The sequence below is a fragment of the Dermacentor silvarum genome, chromosome 4, assembly GCF_013339745.2.
Source record: "Dermacentor silvarum isolate Dsil-2018 chromosome 4, BIME_Dsil_1.4, whole genome shotgun sequence".
Classification (NCBI taxonomy): Eukaryota; Metazoa; Arthropoda; class Arachnida; order Ixodida; family Ixodidae; genus Dermacentor; species Dermacentor silvarum.
Window position 1 is genome coordinate 41,539,829 of NC_051157.2, and position 18,258 is coordinate 41,558,086.

The following is an 18,258-nucleotide window of genomic DNA, read 5'->3' on the forward strand; positions in this document are numbered from 1 at the left end:
TTGCGTGCGCTACATTGATCCCCGATTGCCGGCCCACCCTCGTACGCTTTCACTCGCACGCACAGCGTATGGCGACGATTTCCGTTGGACTTAATACGGAACCTCATGGCGACGGCGACGCCGACGGCAGAAATGCGCTTGGAGTGTCCATATAATTGATATCGCAATAAAATGGCATGGAACATGAAATGTATAAGAACAGAATACGGCCTCAGATGAATTATACCATAAGAGAGCTTTGAAATTCATTTGATACATGGTTTTTGATACGTGGTGTTGTTAGCTGAACTGCGAAGTGTTTGAGACCGCTTCGCGTTTGATAGGTGGCGTTTAGGTGGAACAGTTGCCGGCAACTGTTGCTCCGCCTCCTCCTTCTCATCCTAAAGGAGAGGAGAAAATTTGCAGGCATGAGATTAAGTCAAGTGAGACAAAGCAGAAGTATAATTTGAAGTAGAACACTGGGAGATGACTTCGTCCTGCAGTGGAAATAACGGATGACGATGATGATGATGATGATGATGATGATGATGATGATGATGATGATGATGATGATGATGATGATGATGATGATGATGATGAACATTCGCAGTGTGTTGCTGTCTCACTGCCTGGCGCGGTTGCCGGCTCCGTGCGAGGTCCGCTGGCTGTCCTGCACGGCGCAGACCGGCGCCGCCCAGGTGTCGCGCGCCTTGCGCCAGGCCTGCGCCCCGTGCGCGGGCGGCGGGCTGCAGCCTCGGGGCGCCGCCGGCTGGCTGGTGCTGTGCCTGCGCGGTCTGGGCGCGGCGCGCCGCGACCGCTGGGGCTCGTGCCAGCTGGCCGCCTGGCTGCATCAGGTGCGCACCCACGGCGGGTACCACGACCCCGCCGAGGCCGGGTGTCCGTGGGTGACGCTGCAGCGAGTCCAGCTGGTGGCCACCGTCGCGCTGCCTGCGAGTGCGCTGCCGCCGAGGCTACTGTCGGCAGCGCGCGTCTTCGCCCTCGGGTGCGTGCGTGGCTGCGGCCTCAAATACGTCAGTGCCTTCTCTCTAATGCTTTTGAAGTCGTGTGAAGCAGATGTTTATCGGAGTCTATAGGTCTTGTCTCGTTGATCAGAAAATATACACATGTACTTACAGGCAGGTGTAATGTGACAATTTTTTAGTTCGATTCTCTTGTCTTCTTATCATCCCTTACTCATTACCGGCTGATCGTAGTGATAATGAGGAAGAAGGCGGCTCAGACCACTGAAGAAACTAGAAAAGGAAATAAAATAGCTTTTATAGGAAAACGGGTACGATACAATGATTCCACGCAGAACGTCTTTACAATAAACAACACACTAAAAGAAAACTGATGAACAGCCTCCCACTACAATACAACGGTCAAAGCAAAATCGCAGCCTTTAGAACATGCTGAATGTCGCGTTCACAAGAGTTCATTCGCACTTCTCCTCCGGCAGACGCCTTCCCTTAAAACATTCAAATACCGATATGATGTTCTTCAGGCGTTTCCTGTATTTACCTATCTTGGCTAATAAAATCCAATTCGATATATTCAAGTTCAAACGTTCCGACTGCGTGAATTCCGTGAACGACGCTCTGATTACGCGAACGGGGAGACCTGGGCCCGTATTCACTAATACCTCTTTTGCTCAAGAACTGCTTGCGAGAGAAAATGTCAGCTAGTTCTGATGCTGGGCATGTTATTAGTGAGGACGGCCGCCCAATGGCAAAGACCACCTAAGAAGGAAACTGAGCTTTGTGAATTTGGCCCTTGCTTTTCTGACGTCACCTGCACGTCATTAGTAAGAATGGGGCGACGGTGCCTATCTTTGTGGTAGTAAACGTGCTTGCGCGCGTGAAAACGTGCTGAAACGAATCGCAGGGCTCCGCAGCCACAGGAGCTTGCGCGAATATGCGACGCCTATCTGCGGCCGGTTACTCGGCATCTGGCAGAAGGCAGCCTGGCCGACGAACACGAGGCCCTGGCCGCTTCTATGGTGACCCTTGTGCAGCAGGTAAGCTCTGATCGCGGCACAAGTTCTTCGTTAACGAAAAATAATGAAAGGTAGATAAAACAGCTGTGAATTAAGCCTTTAAGTAGGTTTGCCAGTGTGTTCTCGAATCACGAAATCTCCACGTATCAAGGCAAAGTGTAGCTCACAATCCATGCATAAACCGTGCCTTTTGTCGAGACCATGACATTAATGCTCAGTGAGGACAGTGCAGTGAAAACACTATGCTTTTTTTTTTTTTAATTTCAAGCGCGACTGTTTGTCGAGTACTGTTTGTCCCAATAACGTCAGCAAGTGTTACACAAGCGTGAAAACAAAACAGCTGTGATGATGTTACCCTAAGGGAACACAGCGAGAAAGTGATTATATGAGGAAGACTGGCCAAGATAAAACTAAACTATCGTTAATGATGTCGCCTAATTTAATTGCACTAGCCTTTGTCAGCCTTACAGTAGGGCTTCGGCACATCAGAAAACTGTAGCGAAACAGAAGACAGACGCGTTACTGTGATGCAGGCTCAGTCTCGGCTGCCTGCTGCTGCCGAGAGGTTGACGGCTCGGCTGCTGACCGACTGGGTGCGGGGCCTGGTGCGCTACTCTGCGCCCGACGCGCAAGGCCTGCTGGCTTGCTGGGCACACGAGGGATGCCGACTTTTCAAGGACTCGCTAGCCGACGACACGGACCGCGCACAGCTGGACGCACTATTGGCGGGCGTTCTACGCGCCCATTGGCCCCAACATTCGTCTGCGATCCTGCAACGTTCAAACGGTGCGAGACGATGGTAGTATATGGAGCCGCGTTGCGACTTCAAACGTCAGAGTGCACGTACTATGCTGGTAAATCTGGATGATGATGATGATGATGATGATGATGATGATGATGATGATGATGATGATGATGATGATGATGATGATGATGATTTATTGCCGTCCCATTTGAAACGGGGCGATGACAAATAGTCACCTAGCTTGGAATCAAAACAAGGGCGCGCCCTCTGTGCGCGGCGTGATTTGGCGGCAGTTATAGCCATGTCACGTTCGACCGCTGAATTCGATACGTCGTGTGAATTCACCCTTACGGGTGCTCGTATACCAATATCTCAATTGCAAGGATTAAATACACTGATAAGCAGCACTAAATTAGTTATGACTGGAAATTCATTCATTCATTTTCCGGGAAAGAGGTGATTGGTACGGAGAAAATGAAGGTAAAACAATCTTTACGAATTTCGCGGGGAAACAACTATTCCTTTAAAATAAATTTTCATTCATTCATTCATTCATTCATTCATTCATTCATTCATTCATTCATTCATTCATTCATTCATTCATTCATAAAGGTTAACTGTTGCTTGCCGCATGTGCCGTCCGTCCTTGCATGCCCCTGGCTATAATAGGCATCCTGTGCAGTGTACGGAGGACCACTATATGGCCATTGACCAACAAGCAGAGAAATGAGTCGTGTTTTGTAACTCAAACTCCGCTATTCAGAGCATCAAATCTGCTCTGCGTCACGGTACATATAATCAGATGATATCTGAAATAATATTATTGATATCTGAATAAGATAACATTTGAAATAACATATTTGAGACAAGAGCCGACAGTTGTATCGTCTTCTTTTTTTTTTTCACTCGTAGAAGTCGTCTACGTGTCCACGCCTGGTGACTCATCGACGAAAACAGCCGCGTGGGGAAGCCAGCTCGATAAGCTTGATTTGAAAGATTGGAATGACGCCGTTCTCAAGACAGTGAGAGAATGCGGTACGTGCTTCGAAGTTCGACTGTGTTTGCACATTTTTTTTCTTCCAAATAGTGCATTTTGTGCGTATGACTATCGGGTACGGTTGCTTGATGTTATGCACACCAATAAAACAAGAGAATATGATTCGGCGGGACGCGCCGCTCTTTCGCACCTTGTGATGCGTGTATAGCTCATTCACTTTTATGCACCTAAGGGGCTGTGCTACAACAGCCGCTTTAATTATTAATAAATCTGGTATTTAGAAACGACAGGTTACGCAACGAATGTCTGGGCCGACACATGCACACTCTGTAAATAACAGCAGGTTTGCCGGAAGTATGTCGAGCGTGTCTTTGTAGACCTGCTTGGCACTTATTGTATTCCCTGCAGCAAACGTAGTACCTGATAGCCCATCCTACCATATGTTTAATGGTCTTAACTCAACAAAAATCTGGGTTATGGTGCTTCGGATAGCCGTTTTCTCGCGCTGCCACGGACATATCTATTGGAATGCACCTAGATCGATATTATTCGTGAGCTATAGGTGTCTTCCCCGTAATCGTTGTATGTCTTGCGGCTGACCACAGCCACCAAATCCCGCCGTCCGTAACAAAGCTAAGCCGGTCTTCAGGAAACCAAGCCTGGACACTACCAAGGAAACGAGAGACGGGAGCCAAATTAAAATAAGGAGATCAACCTCAAACACGTGAGGTTCGCTACCCCATCCTGGAGATTGGGAGAATGGGGTAGATATACAGAGAGGGAAAAAAAGAACATTACGCAGATAAAACACGCATTTTGTAATCTATGCGAAAGCGAAGCAGTTAATTAAATTCTATAAAAGTGTTCATCTTCGGCAACGCGTTTGCAGCGTAGCACTTACTTTGTCGAAGCCCGGCGAAATCGGCAAGACAAGGAAGCCCACCTCCCAAGACGTCTTCTGAGACACGGCATTCGAATGAGACCTTGGAAGTCATTTTTCATAGCCGTGAAAATATTGCCTGGCCAAATGATTATATAACTCTTCCTTTTTAATCTGCCAGAATTCACACAGCGCAAAGTGTTTAATTACGCCACTAGTGTGACTTCGCAGCTTGTTCGGTGCTGACAAATAGACACAGTCGTACCACCGGGTCATCGACCGATGCAGGTGCGTACGCGGTGCCAGTGCACGAATGGCTGTCGCTAGTGGCCCAAGCGGACTGGGCCCTGGGACGACCAGCCGGCTGGATCCTGGTCGGTGGTGCCTCTGGAATGGCCCGACGTCTGGCGGTGCGCCTTGCTGCCCACCGAGCTCGGTTGCCTTGCGTCTCTCCTAGGGGTCGCTCGCTGGCCGTCAGCCGATCTGACCTACGTCCGGTACGTGCTGTCAGCCGTGTGTCAGTGACAGTGCGCGTGCGTGTGCGTGCGTGCGTATTTGTGCGTGTTTGTGGGTGTTATCTCGGCTGACATGCAGGCACGATGCTGTCTGCACAACAATAAAGGCAGACGCGTTTTTATTGGCTTCTTCTTTAGAAGGCTCTCTGCGTCCTCTACAGTATCTCACTCAAAGTTAATAGAACGGCAATGCATGGAATGGCGCTTTGGACGAAATGATAGATGTGTCTCGCGTTGCTGCGTCTCTTTACTACTCAGGATGGTAGCCATACTAACCAAAAACTTAGAGGACGCTTAAGCTTCGCCGTTAAGAGTAGAACGCGATAGCGTTATCGGGACCCGTTCGCATCGCATCGTTCGTATACGGCAAGTAGGCTTCATTCACTGCAACACTGAACGTGGGAAAGCCAGCTTACAAAGACCAAGCTTACACCGATCCCCTTAAAGTCGGCTTCACTTTTAAACTGAAATGCATTGCTGGAAAGACGTTTTTCCAGGGGCAATATAAGTGGTCTTATATTAAAATGTGAAGGCCCTAGCACCTTTTTTTTATTGTATTAATTGTTTGCTATTGCCCCGACGCGCGCAGGTCTGGTAGAAATGTTTGAGTTTCCTCGTAGCAGAATTAGGTTTTCTCGCACATTCAAATTATAATCCGACGCCGATTGGTAAACAATGCGACGACGAATGGTAAAGTCGTACTTTACCATTTTTCTGACAGATTTCACTGTGAGAAATTCAATTTTTGTCCACCAACACCTTGCACCACGCGGAGGGCCGGCGCGGTCGATGTGGCTGGATATATTTCTCTGCCACCTCGATCACACGCCGGTTGCCGACGCCGGGATTTTTTTGCGACACGGGGCCCTGAATGCTATCGCGTTAAAAACTGATACACATTTCAAATAAAGGTCCGCATATGTCGTCAAAGAGATAGAAAGAAGGCTGTGGCACGCAGTTAAATCGTTGCTTGATATATCGACATTGAGGTACACAAGTTTCTCTTCTGAGGGCTTTCATGTGCAGGCGTGCCAGCTTTTTATTTTGTTAGCTTTTCGGAGTTTTTTTTGCGTTTTTTCTTTGTTTCAACCAAAGGGACAATTTTCTATAGACCAAGTCAGCCCCGAATCAGTAACGTCGACGAAAATACCACGCGCGGGGTTTCCTGCCGCTGGCCGCAGTTGCGAGCGTCACTCCCTCCCTCCTGTTCTAGCTGGTGCAATCGGCCGGGCTTGAGGGCCAGAGGGCGGTACTGCTACTTGAGGACCAACAGCTGGACGAGGACTCGCTAGACCTGCTGGCCGCGCTGTGGGCCACGGGCGAGGCTCCCGGACTTTTCCGGCCCGACGAACTTGACCTAGCACCTCTTCTGCAGGAAGAGGAGCCCGAGGCCGACGGGCTCGCACCCTGGGAACATTTCTGCCGCCGTAAGCTATCCACACTGTTGAACTTATACCACTTTAGCCTTAAAGCACCTCCGGTGTGACTGCCCACCATACAAAGGTGAGAGGCTTGCCCTTCGTACAGCTTTAGGGCAAATTAGATGACAGGCCTTTTACAGAAGAGACGATCCCGGGACCGTGGCCGCATGCGTCTGCGATGTGCAAAGCCACAAAATCGCTGCATATGTGAACGTTTGTGATGAAATGAACGATGAACGCTTCATCGCTTGTGTTCCCATGCATACTGTGAACTATTTATTCCCTCATCTTTCAGTCATTTTACCCTATTCCCCAGTGCGAGGCAGCCAACCGTGCTTAGCCTGGTTAGCCTCCATGCCTTTCCCCCCTTATCACTGCCTTCTATCTGTATGGCACAACGGATTGATCAGGCAAGCATTAGGAAGCACGAAAAAAAGCACACTCGCAACGTGCTGCTCACAAGCAACTGAACGTCCGCTGAACATGTTAACTCGTAGCGTATTAAAAAGCATACGAGTGTAGAAACAAAATCACTATTCGACCTGCATATCAAATCGATAACTTCCAACTAGTGGGTCGACCGGTGATTTCCTTCGCCCGCTCGCACGCCTTTTTATACGCAATTTTTTTACACGTTCAGTTGGCTCAGCAGTCTCTTGGGTCTGCAGTTCGCCTGCCTGTGTTCTTATTGCTGGCTAGCCTTATTACGCCAATGATTAACCACTAGCACAGACGCAGACCGCTAAGTTTCTGTGTTGAAATAAATTGGCGCGAAATACTAGGAGCGTTTCAAACTGTAATAGACGAGTTTATGCTTTAGCAGACCATCAGCTGCTCAAGATGTGCACGGGATTCGTCCCTACTTGTAACATTTGCAAGTATTCACCTGCGAGAGCATTCGCTCGTCACGAATACCTTCCGCATGCATACCTGCAGGCGTGCGGAGAAACCTTCACGTGGCGCTGGTCCTGGACGCTTCGTTCATCCAGCGCCATGCAGAGCGTCACCCCTGGCTGCGCAAGGGCTGCAGCGTGCACTGGCTTTCATCCTGGAGCCGCGACAGCTTCAAGCAGGTGCCTTCAGAGCATTTTAGTCTTTGTCAATGGACGTTAAATCATATCAGTCTTGCAAGGCCAAACTTGATTGAATGTTGGGTGGTTTGCGCGCCACGCGTATGTGCAAACGAAACATATGCGGATTTCTCAGAAAGCAAGAGAAACAGACACACACGTTTCTTGAAAAAAGTAAATTAAATTAAGCACTTAATCTATAGGTAGCCCATAGCGGAAGCCCCATAGATGGCTTCCGATGGGCTACCTAGACTGAGTCTTCATTGTTTTGCTCCTCGACATGTATAACAGCAAGTTGCCGTAGATTACTTACCAGTTGGCAGGAGGTCCACCTTGAAATTATCCATTTGGTTAACGGGACGACTGAGCTCTGTATCCTAGCAAGGCAGATAAAGAAATCTGCACAATTGAAAGAAACATTCATCGTATTCCGGCAAGTTTGTGCATTGATTTGCCCTCGCACTGCCATCTGCTATTCCCCTAGGTAGCTCTGTCCCCAAAGCGACCACACCGGAAAGACAGTGAATCCGGGTTCGGTCCTCGGACCAGGATGACTTTTTCTTAATTCTTTTTGAGAAACCCATGTGCGTTATTTTAATTTCTTTATAGTTTCGAGGTACTTTCAGGTGAGTGCCAATTTCCCCATTAGATCCCTTCCTCAACCTGCGGATTTCCGCAGATCTCCTTCGGTTAATCACATCTGTGGTTAATCACAAGTGTGTTCTGCAACCACGTCGCAGCTGCCGGCCCTCGTGTTGGACTCTAGCAGCGTGGGCAGCCAGAGTGCGCCCGACGCGGCTCTATTCCTCCAATTGCACGAAGCGTGCCTTTCGGGCGGCCTTGCTGTCGGCCCCAGCCACTACTTCACCATGGTGTGCGCCTTCCGCGATGTCTTCGCCCAGCAGAGGGCGGACATGGACGAGTCCAAGAAGCACTTGCAGGTGAACTGGCACTCACGATGTTCCGCCTTGTTTGTAAGTCTGGTGTTAAGGTCAAAGGCGGCAACTAAAAATAGGGTCGTTGCTCTTTAAGGCCCATGGGACATAAAAAGAACGGTCGTCATATTAATGAAATAGGCTTAGTTTGCAGGGTATGTAATGTGATACGCGAAATGACAGTGAAATTTGATTTGCGCGCGCAATTAGGTATATTCAATATGTGTTCGAACTCATGCAAGTCGAGGCATTCAAATTATGCAGCGAAAATACGAACAGTGCGTGCACTGTCGCATAACTACGTGTCACGTGCTGAGGGCGTGTTTGTACAGAGGGTAAAGAGGACGGAGCAGAAAGGTGCTATTATGAATCGGTTTTGAGTGGCAGCGTTGTGGAGCGATTATTGTGACAACCAGTGAAGCTTAGTGCTGGAGCTACACACTGCCGTAATTTACGAATGGATCAAATCCGCGTTAGTTCTGCTGTAATTCCACGGAATCGGGGGATATTACATACTCTTCTCGTTTTACTGTATAAGCGAGGCGAACGGCATGCAAATCAGGCACGGAAACAGATTTGCATGCCACTTCGCTAGTCTGAGCGTGTAGATTGTTCCATGAAGCTAGCCATGAAATATTAGGTTCCTTCTTTTGCCCACTGGTCCAATAGTGGCTGGCTATTTTCTTTACAGCTGGGCATATCCAAGCTTAACGAGGCCAAGGAGGCTGTCTCGAAGCTCGAGGCAGAGGCGGCTGTTCAGCGAAAGCTTCTGGCGGAAAAGCAAGGCGAAGCTGACGCGGCACTGCAGCAGATAACCAGCAGCATGACGGTAAGGCTTTTTCAAGTTGTAGCACACGTTGTCTGAGAGATGAAACGCTTGGCAGAGCACCAGCGAGCAAAAGGCGGAGATGGAGCAACTGCGAGCCACGATGCGTCAGGAGAGCGAGCGACTGAAAGAGCGCAAGCAGCACATCGACCGCGAGCTGGCCCAGATCGAGCCGCTCGTGCAAAACGGTGGGTCACTGAACAAGCCACCCTTTGTTCAGTATTGTTATTCTCCGTTGCTTTTTAACCGAAGCTTTATAGGCTTCACAATTGTAGGTGGTGGTGGTGGTGGTGGTGTCACGCTGAAAAGTGGGCCGATCCTGGTGATAGTGCAGAACGGGTCCAAGCTCAATGGCACATACCAGGGACAAAAAAGAGAGAGAGAAAGAGACAGCGAAAGAAAGAAAGAAAGAGGAAGGAAGAATGAGAGAAAGAAAGAGAGAAAGAAAGAGATATAAAGAGAGAAAGAAAGAAAAAAAGTCACCACGAAGGTCAGATACGCACACGACAAGCTTCGTTTACCCCAATTTTCTCGACAGGGGAAGGGCTGGTGATTTTTTTTTTTTTTTACAGGAGTGTAAAGGCTAGGGGAATTGTGAGCGTTTTAACTTAAAACGCCATCTACCCCCATCCTCTACGCCCGTCAAAATGTCGCCTATCCTGGACAACGGCCATTTTTCCCAGCTATCTTTTCCACTTTCGCTTAAGAGAGGCAAAGATGCAATTCATGCTTCGAAGAAACGGAATGTGGCCTCACTGTGGAGAACTGATGTGGCATTAAATAAACGCAACATAATATAATGCCAATAGTAGAGATCGCTTCACAACCGAAAACACGTCCACTGTTCATACGAGATATGATCACATAACACATAACTCAAAGGGTGATTCACGGTGGGCGAACAAGGGAAGCCTGGAGCCAGTGTTTCGACAAGGGCACTTGTATTCGTCGAGTTGTGGAAACGTTGGATTCAAGATAAGGCTTCACTTGTTCGCGCCTATCTTCCTGTTAACCGTTTGTCTCGGAGGTTCGTGTGTATGTGTGTTCTCTTTATCTCTCTGTGTGTGTAGTTTTCCTGCTCATCTTTCTTTGTCCCCTTACTCTCTCCCCAGCGCAGGGCAGGCAGCAAACCAAGTGTTTGTCTTCCGGTTAACCCCCCCGCCTTTCGCATCCCCCTTTGTCTTAAATGGTGTTTCAGTGACACGGAGGAAAATAGCAGTTCAGTTGGCACACTGAAAGAAACCTCGCTTACGCTGCCTAGAAGCCTGTAGATCCACCGAGCCAGTCTATTTAACAGCGGAGCTGTTTAAGGAAGGAAGGAAATCAACTTTATTAAAGGTCCTGCAGGCCATTTATGCTCTTGGTTAGGCCGCGTAATGAGGACAAAAAACTGCGCCTGGCGATGACGTCACCACGCGTTGCCTAGCTACGCCTCACACAGCGGGTGCGAGGCGTTGCGAGGCAACGCACGTGACGTCATCGCTTGACGGGGTTACCACCCTCTCTCTGGTTACCCTCGCCACAGCCAGAGGCGCGTCTAACGTATCCGGCGTTCCTCGGCGTGCCCCGGCTGCAGCCGGCGTTGCTGCATTTCGCGCCGGCTTCGTCACCCAGAATGAACCACATCCGTGTCTCGTCGAGCAGAGAGAGAGAGAGAGTAAACATTTTATTACAAAAAAGGTAGTAAGAGTGTGGGAGGGACCCCTAGTCCGGGGTCCCTAGAACGATCTCAGCGACAGCACGGGCCCGTTGAACTAGGGCGCGGTGGAGCTCGGGAGGCCCGTCGCGGAGGCCATCCTCCCACAGCTCTTTGGTGCGGAAGGGGTGCAAGATGACTGGCAGGGGAGGGAATAGTTTTGCGGTGCACTCCACCGTGACATGGAACGCCGTGGGGGAGCTTCTCCAGCCCGGGCAAGAGTCTGCGTAGCGGTCAGGGTAAAATTATGTAGGGAGAGGAGATTGGGAAATGTGTTTGTTTGGAGTTGGCGAGTGCCACCTCTTCCTCTCGCGAGAACGACAGCGGCGGCGGACCCATGGTGTGTCTAGCTCGTGTGTAGTATATTAATATGTCTCTGTATGTGAGTGGGGAGCCCGCCTGATCTGGACTCCGATCTTCGTCATGCCTGGCAGCTCGGAGGGTAATTTCTCGAGCGACCACGTGTGCGCGGTCATTACCCGGCAGTGAGGCATGGCCAGGAGTCCACAGCAAGTGGATGCGTTGTGGGGCAGATGTGTCTGTGTTTGGTGACTCGTCGAGCAAGATGGGCTGGTGGAGTGCTGCGCTTTCGCTGGCGTGGCGTCCCAGCGCCGAGCGCGCTCGCGCGTCAACGCTACGTCGCACTATAAAGTGGCCTTTCGAAGACTGCGCGCCGACCCCGAGTATCGTCCCGATACTCGGAGTCGGCTAAAGGTTGGCTAAGAACCAGGCAAGCCAAACCAAGTTAAGCAAAGAAAAGCAAAGTTAAAGCTAGGGAAGGGCCACCACTTTCGCTGTTTGTCCAGTCTTCACACCACCTAGTGTAAAGCTGCCCCTAATATTTTTTTTTAATTAGCGCGCTTTCTCGCCACTTATCGGTGTAAGCTGATTACCCGCGTTTGTGCCTGCAGCTCAACAGGCTGTCGGGAGCATCCGATCCGACGCCCTGTCGGAGATCCGCTCGCTCCGGGCGCCCCCTGACGTCATCAGAGACATACTGGAGGGTGTGCTGCGACTCATGGGGATCTTCGACACCTCGTGGGTCAGCATGAAGAGGTAGGACTCCTTGCTTCTTCTTTTTTTTTTTCAAATTGGGTACAGTTGTTCATACTGCCGAGAGCAACATATGTGACTTCACGGGATCCGAGTAAGTGAGCCTGTAGTGCAACAATGCTTGTATATGTTTTCTGAGTTAGTACGGCATTGTTTTTATGCACAAAAAGCTAAAGGCGTTTAGTTGGGAAGATAGCCCAGAGGATGCGCAAAGATGTTCATGCTGCAGGAATAAACGCACAAATGTATGCGCGAATAGTTGTTACATTTTAGCACATTCTCTTTGCGTCTATTGCCGTTTTGTGAAAGTTTTCGTCTATTAAAATAGCGCATAGCACAGTAGAGTCGCAGACGCTCGTGCGCCGGACACTACGGACGACTTCGGTTCAGGCCCGCCGCGGTACTTAGTGGCTACGGCTTTACGCTGCTAAGCTCGAGGTCGCAGGATCTATCCCGGTCCAGGCGGCCGCATTTCGATGGGCGCGAAATGCAAATCATTCGTGTACTTAGGTCTATGCGATAAAATGTGAACCGGAATCCCCCACTACGACGTAATCAGATCGGGATTCTGGCACGTAAAACCCCTGAATTCGTTCAACGTTGGTTCAAAGTGATGGTGTCAACGATCTGCTAATCCATTAACGTTTCTTTGAAAGCATGGCTCACTGAAAACTGCATGCAGTGTATAAGGCGTATCACAGTGTGCGACTCAAAAAATATTTCATATGAATATAAATTACAAACCTGCAAAGTATAAACAGGTGCCTGTATTAGGAATTCTGCAGTCGGTACATTTTAACGGTAGTATACATGATTTATACCCAGCTTCCTCGCCAAGAAAGGGGTTAAAGAAGAAATCATGAGCTTCAACGCACGCTCCGTCACGCCCGAGATCAAGAACAGCGTCCAGGCGCTGTTGCGTACCAACGGCGCTTCTTTTGACATGAAGGTGAGTCATTTATTCCTTCAGAAGCCAATGTTTTTCATCTGGCCCTTCAGAACCGGCTCTCTATTGCCCGCAGGTCCCTCATTTCTTGGGACAGTAGCCTTGCATCTCTTGCGAATTTTTTGGTTGGCGGCGCCTTAGCTGGTCGATTCGACCGCTGTGAATGTAGGCAGACGGCTTCCGAGGAAAATGTGTAATTCACTGCTCTAGAAACAACGACATCACACTCGAAAGCTGCCATGGAACAATTATTATTATTATTTTTTTTTTGCTTTTAACGTGCATCTGGCACAGACATTTCTATCAGAGAAAAATTATTCTTATGTTTTTGAGAGCATTTCCCATCTACAAGTATAGTGCCGCATATGTATAGTCACAACATGTAGGAACCTCCCACTGAAGCTTGCACGCCCAGACCATGACAGGTAATGGTATCCTTGTGCAGTCATCTCAAATCCGCGTGACATGTCGCTTCGAACGACATGGAAGCTTCAGCACGGCGCAAACGAGTAGCTAATGAAATCTTCAGCGGACATATTTATTCATGCCCACTAAAGTTAGATGTTCTATACATGTTGAATAAGGAACGACATCAAACATTCAGTGCGACGTCAACGTCTATGTTGCTGAAGCTACGACGTAGACGAATTCATCTATATCGTCGTCCACATATAGACATATTCGACCACGTAGCACTGAAGCTGTCATGCCTCACTATACGCTAGCAGCCCGCCTCTCAGTGCATGTTACTGGACATTTACTCTTCACCACTGTGTAGGAAACAGTGGCCGTGTGTCTACAATGACATTACTGCGGCTACCCGCTTGACATAGTTGGCGAAGCGTCGCGCGTTGCCTGCTGTGGATGCATAGGCGGCAGTGCATCACTGGTGCAATTAACATATGTGCTGAGCAATGCTTTTCGGTGCAGAACGCAAAGCGTGCGTCTGCTGCCGCGGCGCCCCTGGCGGCCTGGGTGCAAGCAAACGTCCAGTACGCCGACGTTCTGCACAAGATCGGCCCCTTGGAAGCGGAACAGGGAGAGCTGCAGCGGTGAGTGGCACTCGCGGCTTAATTGCTTAGCCACAGTGACATAGTTTCTTCCGCTTGCAGAGTCCACAGCTGAATATATTTCCCTCAATACAGATATCATGAAGATGCCGAAAGAAGGAGTACACCTAATCACACTTTGTTTTTTCGCTAGTCATTCATCGTTTTGCGAGCTACTTTTAATGCGTTAGCATTATGACGAGTGTAGAAGTGAAAAAAAGTGTGTATGTGTGAAATGTGGGAAGCCGGTCACGTGGTGAATATATACTTCGCTCCTCGAAGAGGCAGGACGCGTGTCAAGTAAGCTCCTGAACAACCATTTGCAATGTGGTGCACACGCTTTAAATCATGCATCCGAGACCTCAAAGAAGTGCGACGTAATGCCGCATTTCTCTCGCATTTACCGGTAAATCAGCCACTGAATTTTTTTGCAATAGCCGTCCTTCTACGCATAGTCAAAATGAGGTGGTTCTGGTGGGACGGCACTGTCAATGTCAAAAGACCGCACGCAGGAGCACCGTTTCTAAGACTGGCGAGGTCTGCACATCCGTTTGCAGGAAGCTTTCGGGCGCCGAGCAACGCCTGGGCAAGCTCGGCTCGGCGCTGGCCGGCGTCGACGAGCGGGTGTCCGAGCTGCGCGAGCGGCTGGGCGCCTGCACCCGGGAGGCTGCCCGCATCGAGATGGGGCTGCGCGAATCGGACGCCCGGCTGGCCGCGGCCCAAGACCTGCTCGCGCAGCTGGAGGGTGAGCACGCGCGCTGGTCACGGCGCCTGGGCGCCTTGGAGGCCCAGCCGCTGGCCCAGCGCTGCCTGCTGGCCTCGGCGTGCGCCGCCTACCTGGGTGCGCTGCCGGCGGCGAGGGAGGAGGCCCGTTCGAAGCTGCTGCACCGCTGGCGCCGGCTGCTGCCCGAGCTGCAGCAGCAGGGCGTGCCGGGCGAGCTGGCGCAACTCCTTAGCTCTGAGAAGGAGCAGCTTGCCTGGAGGGCCCAAGGCCTGCCCCCCGATCGACTGTCGATTGAGAATGCCGCCTTACTGCTCTTGCCCGTGCGTCGGCCTCCTTTATCTAAACATTCTTTATTACCTTCTATTTCTTGCTATATTATTATTTATTCCTTCATAATATTCTGCCCGCAACGGCACAGCGCGAGCCTGGAAGGGGTAAATGCATCCCGAGAAAATCATTTATGCAGGATCGAGAACAGTCGTTCTAACGCGTTAGTACTCTCTGATACCAAGGTCTACTGCGCAAATAAATACGCATCTCCCAATGAAACATAGTCAGAATGAAGGTCCTGTTCATGTCCTTGCGGTGTGTTTATTTGCGCAGTCGTTCTTATAACACAGAGTGTACCAACTACGTAGAGGAACAAAATGTGCGTTAGTGCATTAACGCGATGGCGCCCGGTGACTGTGCATAAAATCTAGTTGAAAGGTCGAAGCTGGCCTTTGTATCACAGGCCCTTCTACAAATACTGTCGAGCGCCTCTACAACGAACGCCTCTACAACGAAATTACCTGTATAACGAAGGAATAATCCTGTCCCGGTTCTATTGTGAGCTTCGCGGTGTGAGAACGTTACAACGAAGTGACCTATATAACGAATGGTTTCAGAGGCCCCAAACACTTCGTTATAAAGGCTTTCAACTGTAGATCATGCCACACTCGAACAATACAGCAAGAAGCACTTCTGTACCAGTGTACCGTAGCAGAGAACTGCATTTGCATGCAGCTGCCCCAGCGGCCATTCATCATTGACCCGTCGGGACAGGCCAGTCGCTGGCTCCAAAGCCACCTCAAGGACCCACAACTGATCACACAACAGGTATACCGACCACGTTCGTTGGCAAGGCGCCTGCAGAATATTGTAGTAAAACGCATCACGAAAGAACAGATAAATCGTTCCCAGAATGAAACATTAAACGTTTCGCTATCACAGCGTTTGTTTTATTTGTTCCTGGGACTAAGAATTACAGAGGTGAAATTGTCACGGAGTTAGTTGCTTAACGTGTAATCGCGATGATAAGACGAGTATAGGCACAATTTTGTGAAGGTACAAGCGTGACAAGCAATACAACATGATTCAATGTGACTTACAGGACCCGACGTTCTTAGCAACCCTGGAGCTGTCCGTCCGACTAGGTAAGGCGCTGCTCGTACAAGACGTGCAGCAGCTCGACCCCATCCTGTATCCGCTGCTAAGGAGAGACCTCATTACTCAGGGTGAGCAAATATTACGGTGCACGGCTGTATGACAGGTGCACGCAGAGCAGCACGCTGCTTTATAACCAATTCATTAAGAGCCATTAAGATTACGTACCACAAAGCTACCTCAGAACGAAAACGATGCTTGACAAAGTGACTCAGTATTCGCCAGCAATTATCTGGATATAACGAAATGACTAAACTACCTTTAGGCATTACACTTTGACAAGTAGACATTAGGCTATTGCTATTTTCAGTGTTTCCCGCCTTGTCGCGTAGTGTCATACATGTCCTATATAAGCAGTGCGTAGTTCAATGTACTCTTTCGGAATCCGCCTCACTCAATGTGCTGCTGCAACATACTTCCTTTATGAGGATGTATCAGGAGGCCTCCAGCTGGGGGAGAGGGGTATTCTGTAAGTGTCCACCTGTAGTGGACATGTCCATTTCGTCTGTTGCTAAAGTGCTTATTGGCTGAGAGCGTCGATCTCCTTCTGACGCGTACCCCAGTCCAGCCAATCAGGACTTGAGCAGCAGACGAATTGGACATGTCCACTAGGTGGACACTTACAGAATACCCCCCCGCCCCAGCTTTCCGCGCCTGTTCGTAATAGCACACCAGATATTCGGTAGGTACCTGGATGTGCCAATGCGCAACTTGCAATTCTGCAATGCGCATTCGCAGTAGTCCTGCAAGGCTGTTGCTTTAGACTACTGTCATTACCATGCGTGCTCAGATATTCACGAGGCTGCATCGCGCGTACGCTAAAGCTTTCGCTTCAGACTCCGCACAGGTACTAGACATAACAGACTCTTTACTTCTCTACTCAAACATGGTTCTTTCAACATGAGACATTCCAGGAAAGCACTGATTACCGAACGATCTTTACAGACTAATATCGTGCTGGCATCTCCGCAGGCTCGCGGCAGGTGGTGCACATTGCGGACAAGGCAGTAGACTACAGCGACGAGTTTCGCCTGTTCCTCCTGAGTCAGGACGCCGAGGCCACGCTGCCGCCGTATGCGGCGACGCTAGTGCGCACAATCGACTTCAGTACCACCGAGGCAGGGCTCTGCGACCAAGTACGTGACCCGCAGGACATGCGAGGAGTCTTTGGCGATATGTCTTAATTGCATTGAGCCTCTTGATAACCTATGAAGTTCACTTGAGACAAAAGTGGCCGGCTAATTCTGACCAAGAGAACGGAGTACACTTGTCGTGGAGGTCTAATGGAAGCAGACGTTGAAGCTCTTTCGTCCAAGACGTGGGCAAACCGAATATACCATAGCACAAGTGCGCGTATCGGAACATCGAAGTTCTTCATTAATGTAATGAGTACTTGAATACCACTCTCGTGCTCTGCCGGAACAGCCAATTCGGCGTTTTGGCCTCAAGACTAGCTCATAAGTGGAACTGCCCGTAGCTGGCATACGGATAATCCTGAAATCTTAAGTACACATCAGTTAATCTGAGCCGAAAACCGATGCTGTCTGCAGTAGGAAGCATTCATGATAGGCCGGCCCTCGTTTGTCGACCAATCTCTACGGCCAGCAATAGGCCGACCTTGATCTCCATAAACTGCAGTTTCGCAAGTGGTTCACGAATAAAGAAACATGACTATCTAAGTATACCTTGCGCTCGCTGATGTCTGTATCAGAAAATACGCTCACCAGCTCTCGCGGGTGCGGTCTTGCGTGCAGTTGCTGCAGGTGGCGCTGCAGGAGGAGAGGCCCGAACTGGAGGAGCGTCGCCAAGCCCTGCTCCACGAGGCGGACACACTGCGGCTGCAGCTGTCCGATCTTGACACGCGCCTCTTGGATCTCCTCCTGTCGGGAGACTTCCTGCACAACCAGGAGCTTCGCCAGGCACTGCAGGCATGACACCAAATTTACTGGCGTAGAGCGCGCAGATTGCCGAACGACGGTCGATTGTCCTACACTCGTCCTT

At 49.9% G+C, this 18,258-nt stretch overlaps 1 protein-coding gene across 1 annotated transcript in view; it reads left to right on the forward strand.

The window, feature by feature from the left end:
- LOC119448571 (cytoplasmic dynein 2 heavy chain 1-like) overlaps positions 1-18,258 on the forward strand; it is a 76,008-nt gene that overhangs the window by 36,745 nt on the left and 21,005 nt on the right. Inside the window, 18 exon segments of the mRNA XM_049666413.1 lie at positions 590-982; positions 1,864-1,996; positions 2,509-2,761; positions 3,633-3,755; positions 4,886-5,094; positions 6,326-6,539; positions 7,470-7,606; positions 8,344-8,544; positions 9,230-9,367; positions 9,423-9,552; positions 11,972-12,116; positions 12,939-13,062; positions 13,990-14,111; positions 14,666-15,152; positions 15,838-15,930; positions 16,205-16,328; positions 17,230-17,393; positions 18,012-18,185. Of these exon segments, the coding sequence (XP_049522370.1) occupies positions 590-982; positions 1,864-1,996; positions 2,509-2,761; positions 3,633-3,755; positions 4,886-5,094; positions 6,326-6,539; positions 7,470-7,606; positions 8,344-8,544; positions 9,230-9,367; positions 9,423-9,552; positions 11,972-12,116; positions 12,939-13,062; positions 13,990-14,111; positions 14,666-15,152; positions 15,838-15,930; positions 16,205-16,328; positions 17,230-17,393; positions 18,012-18,185 (3,364 nt within the window).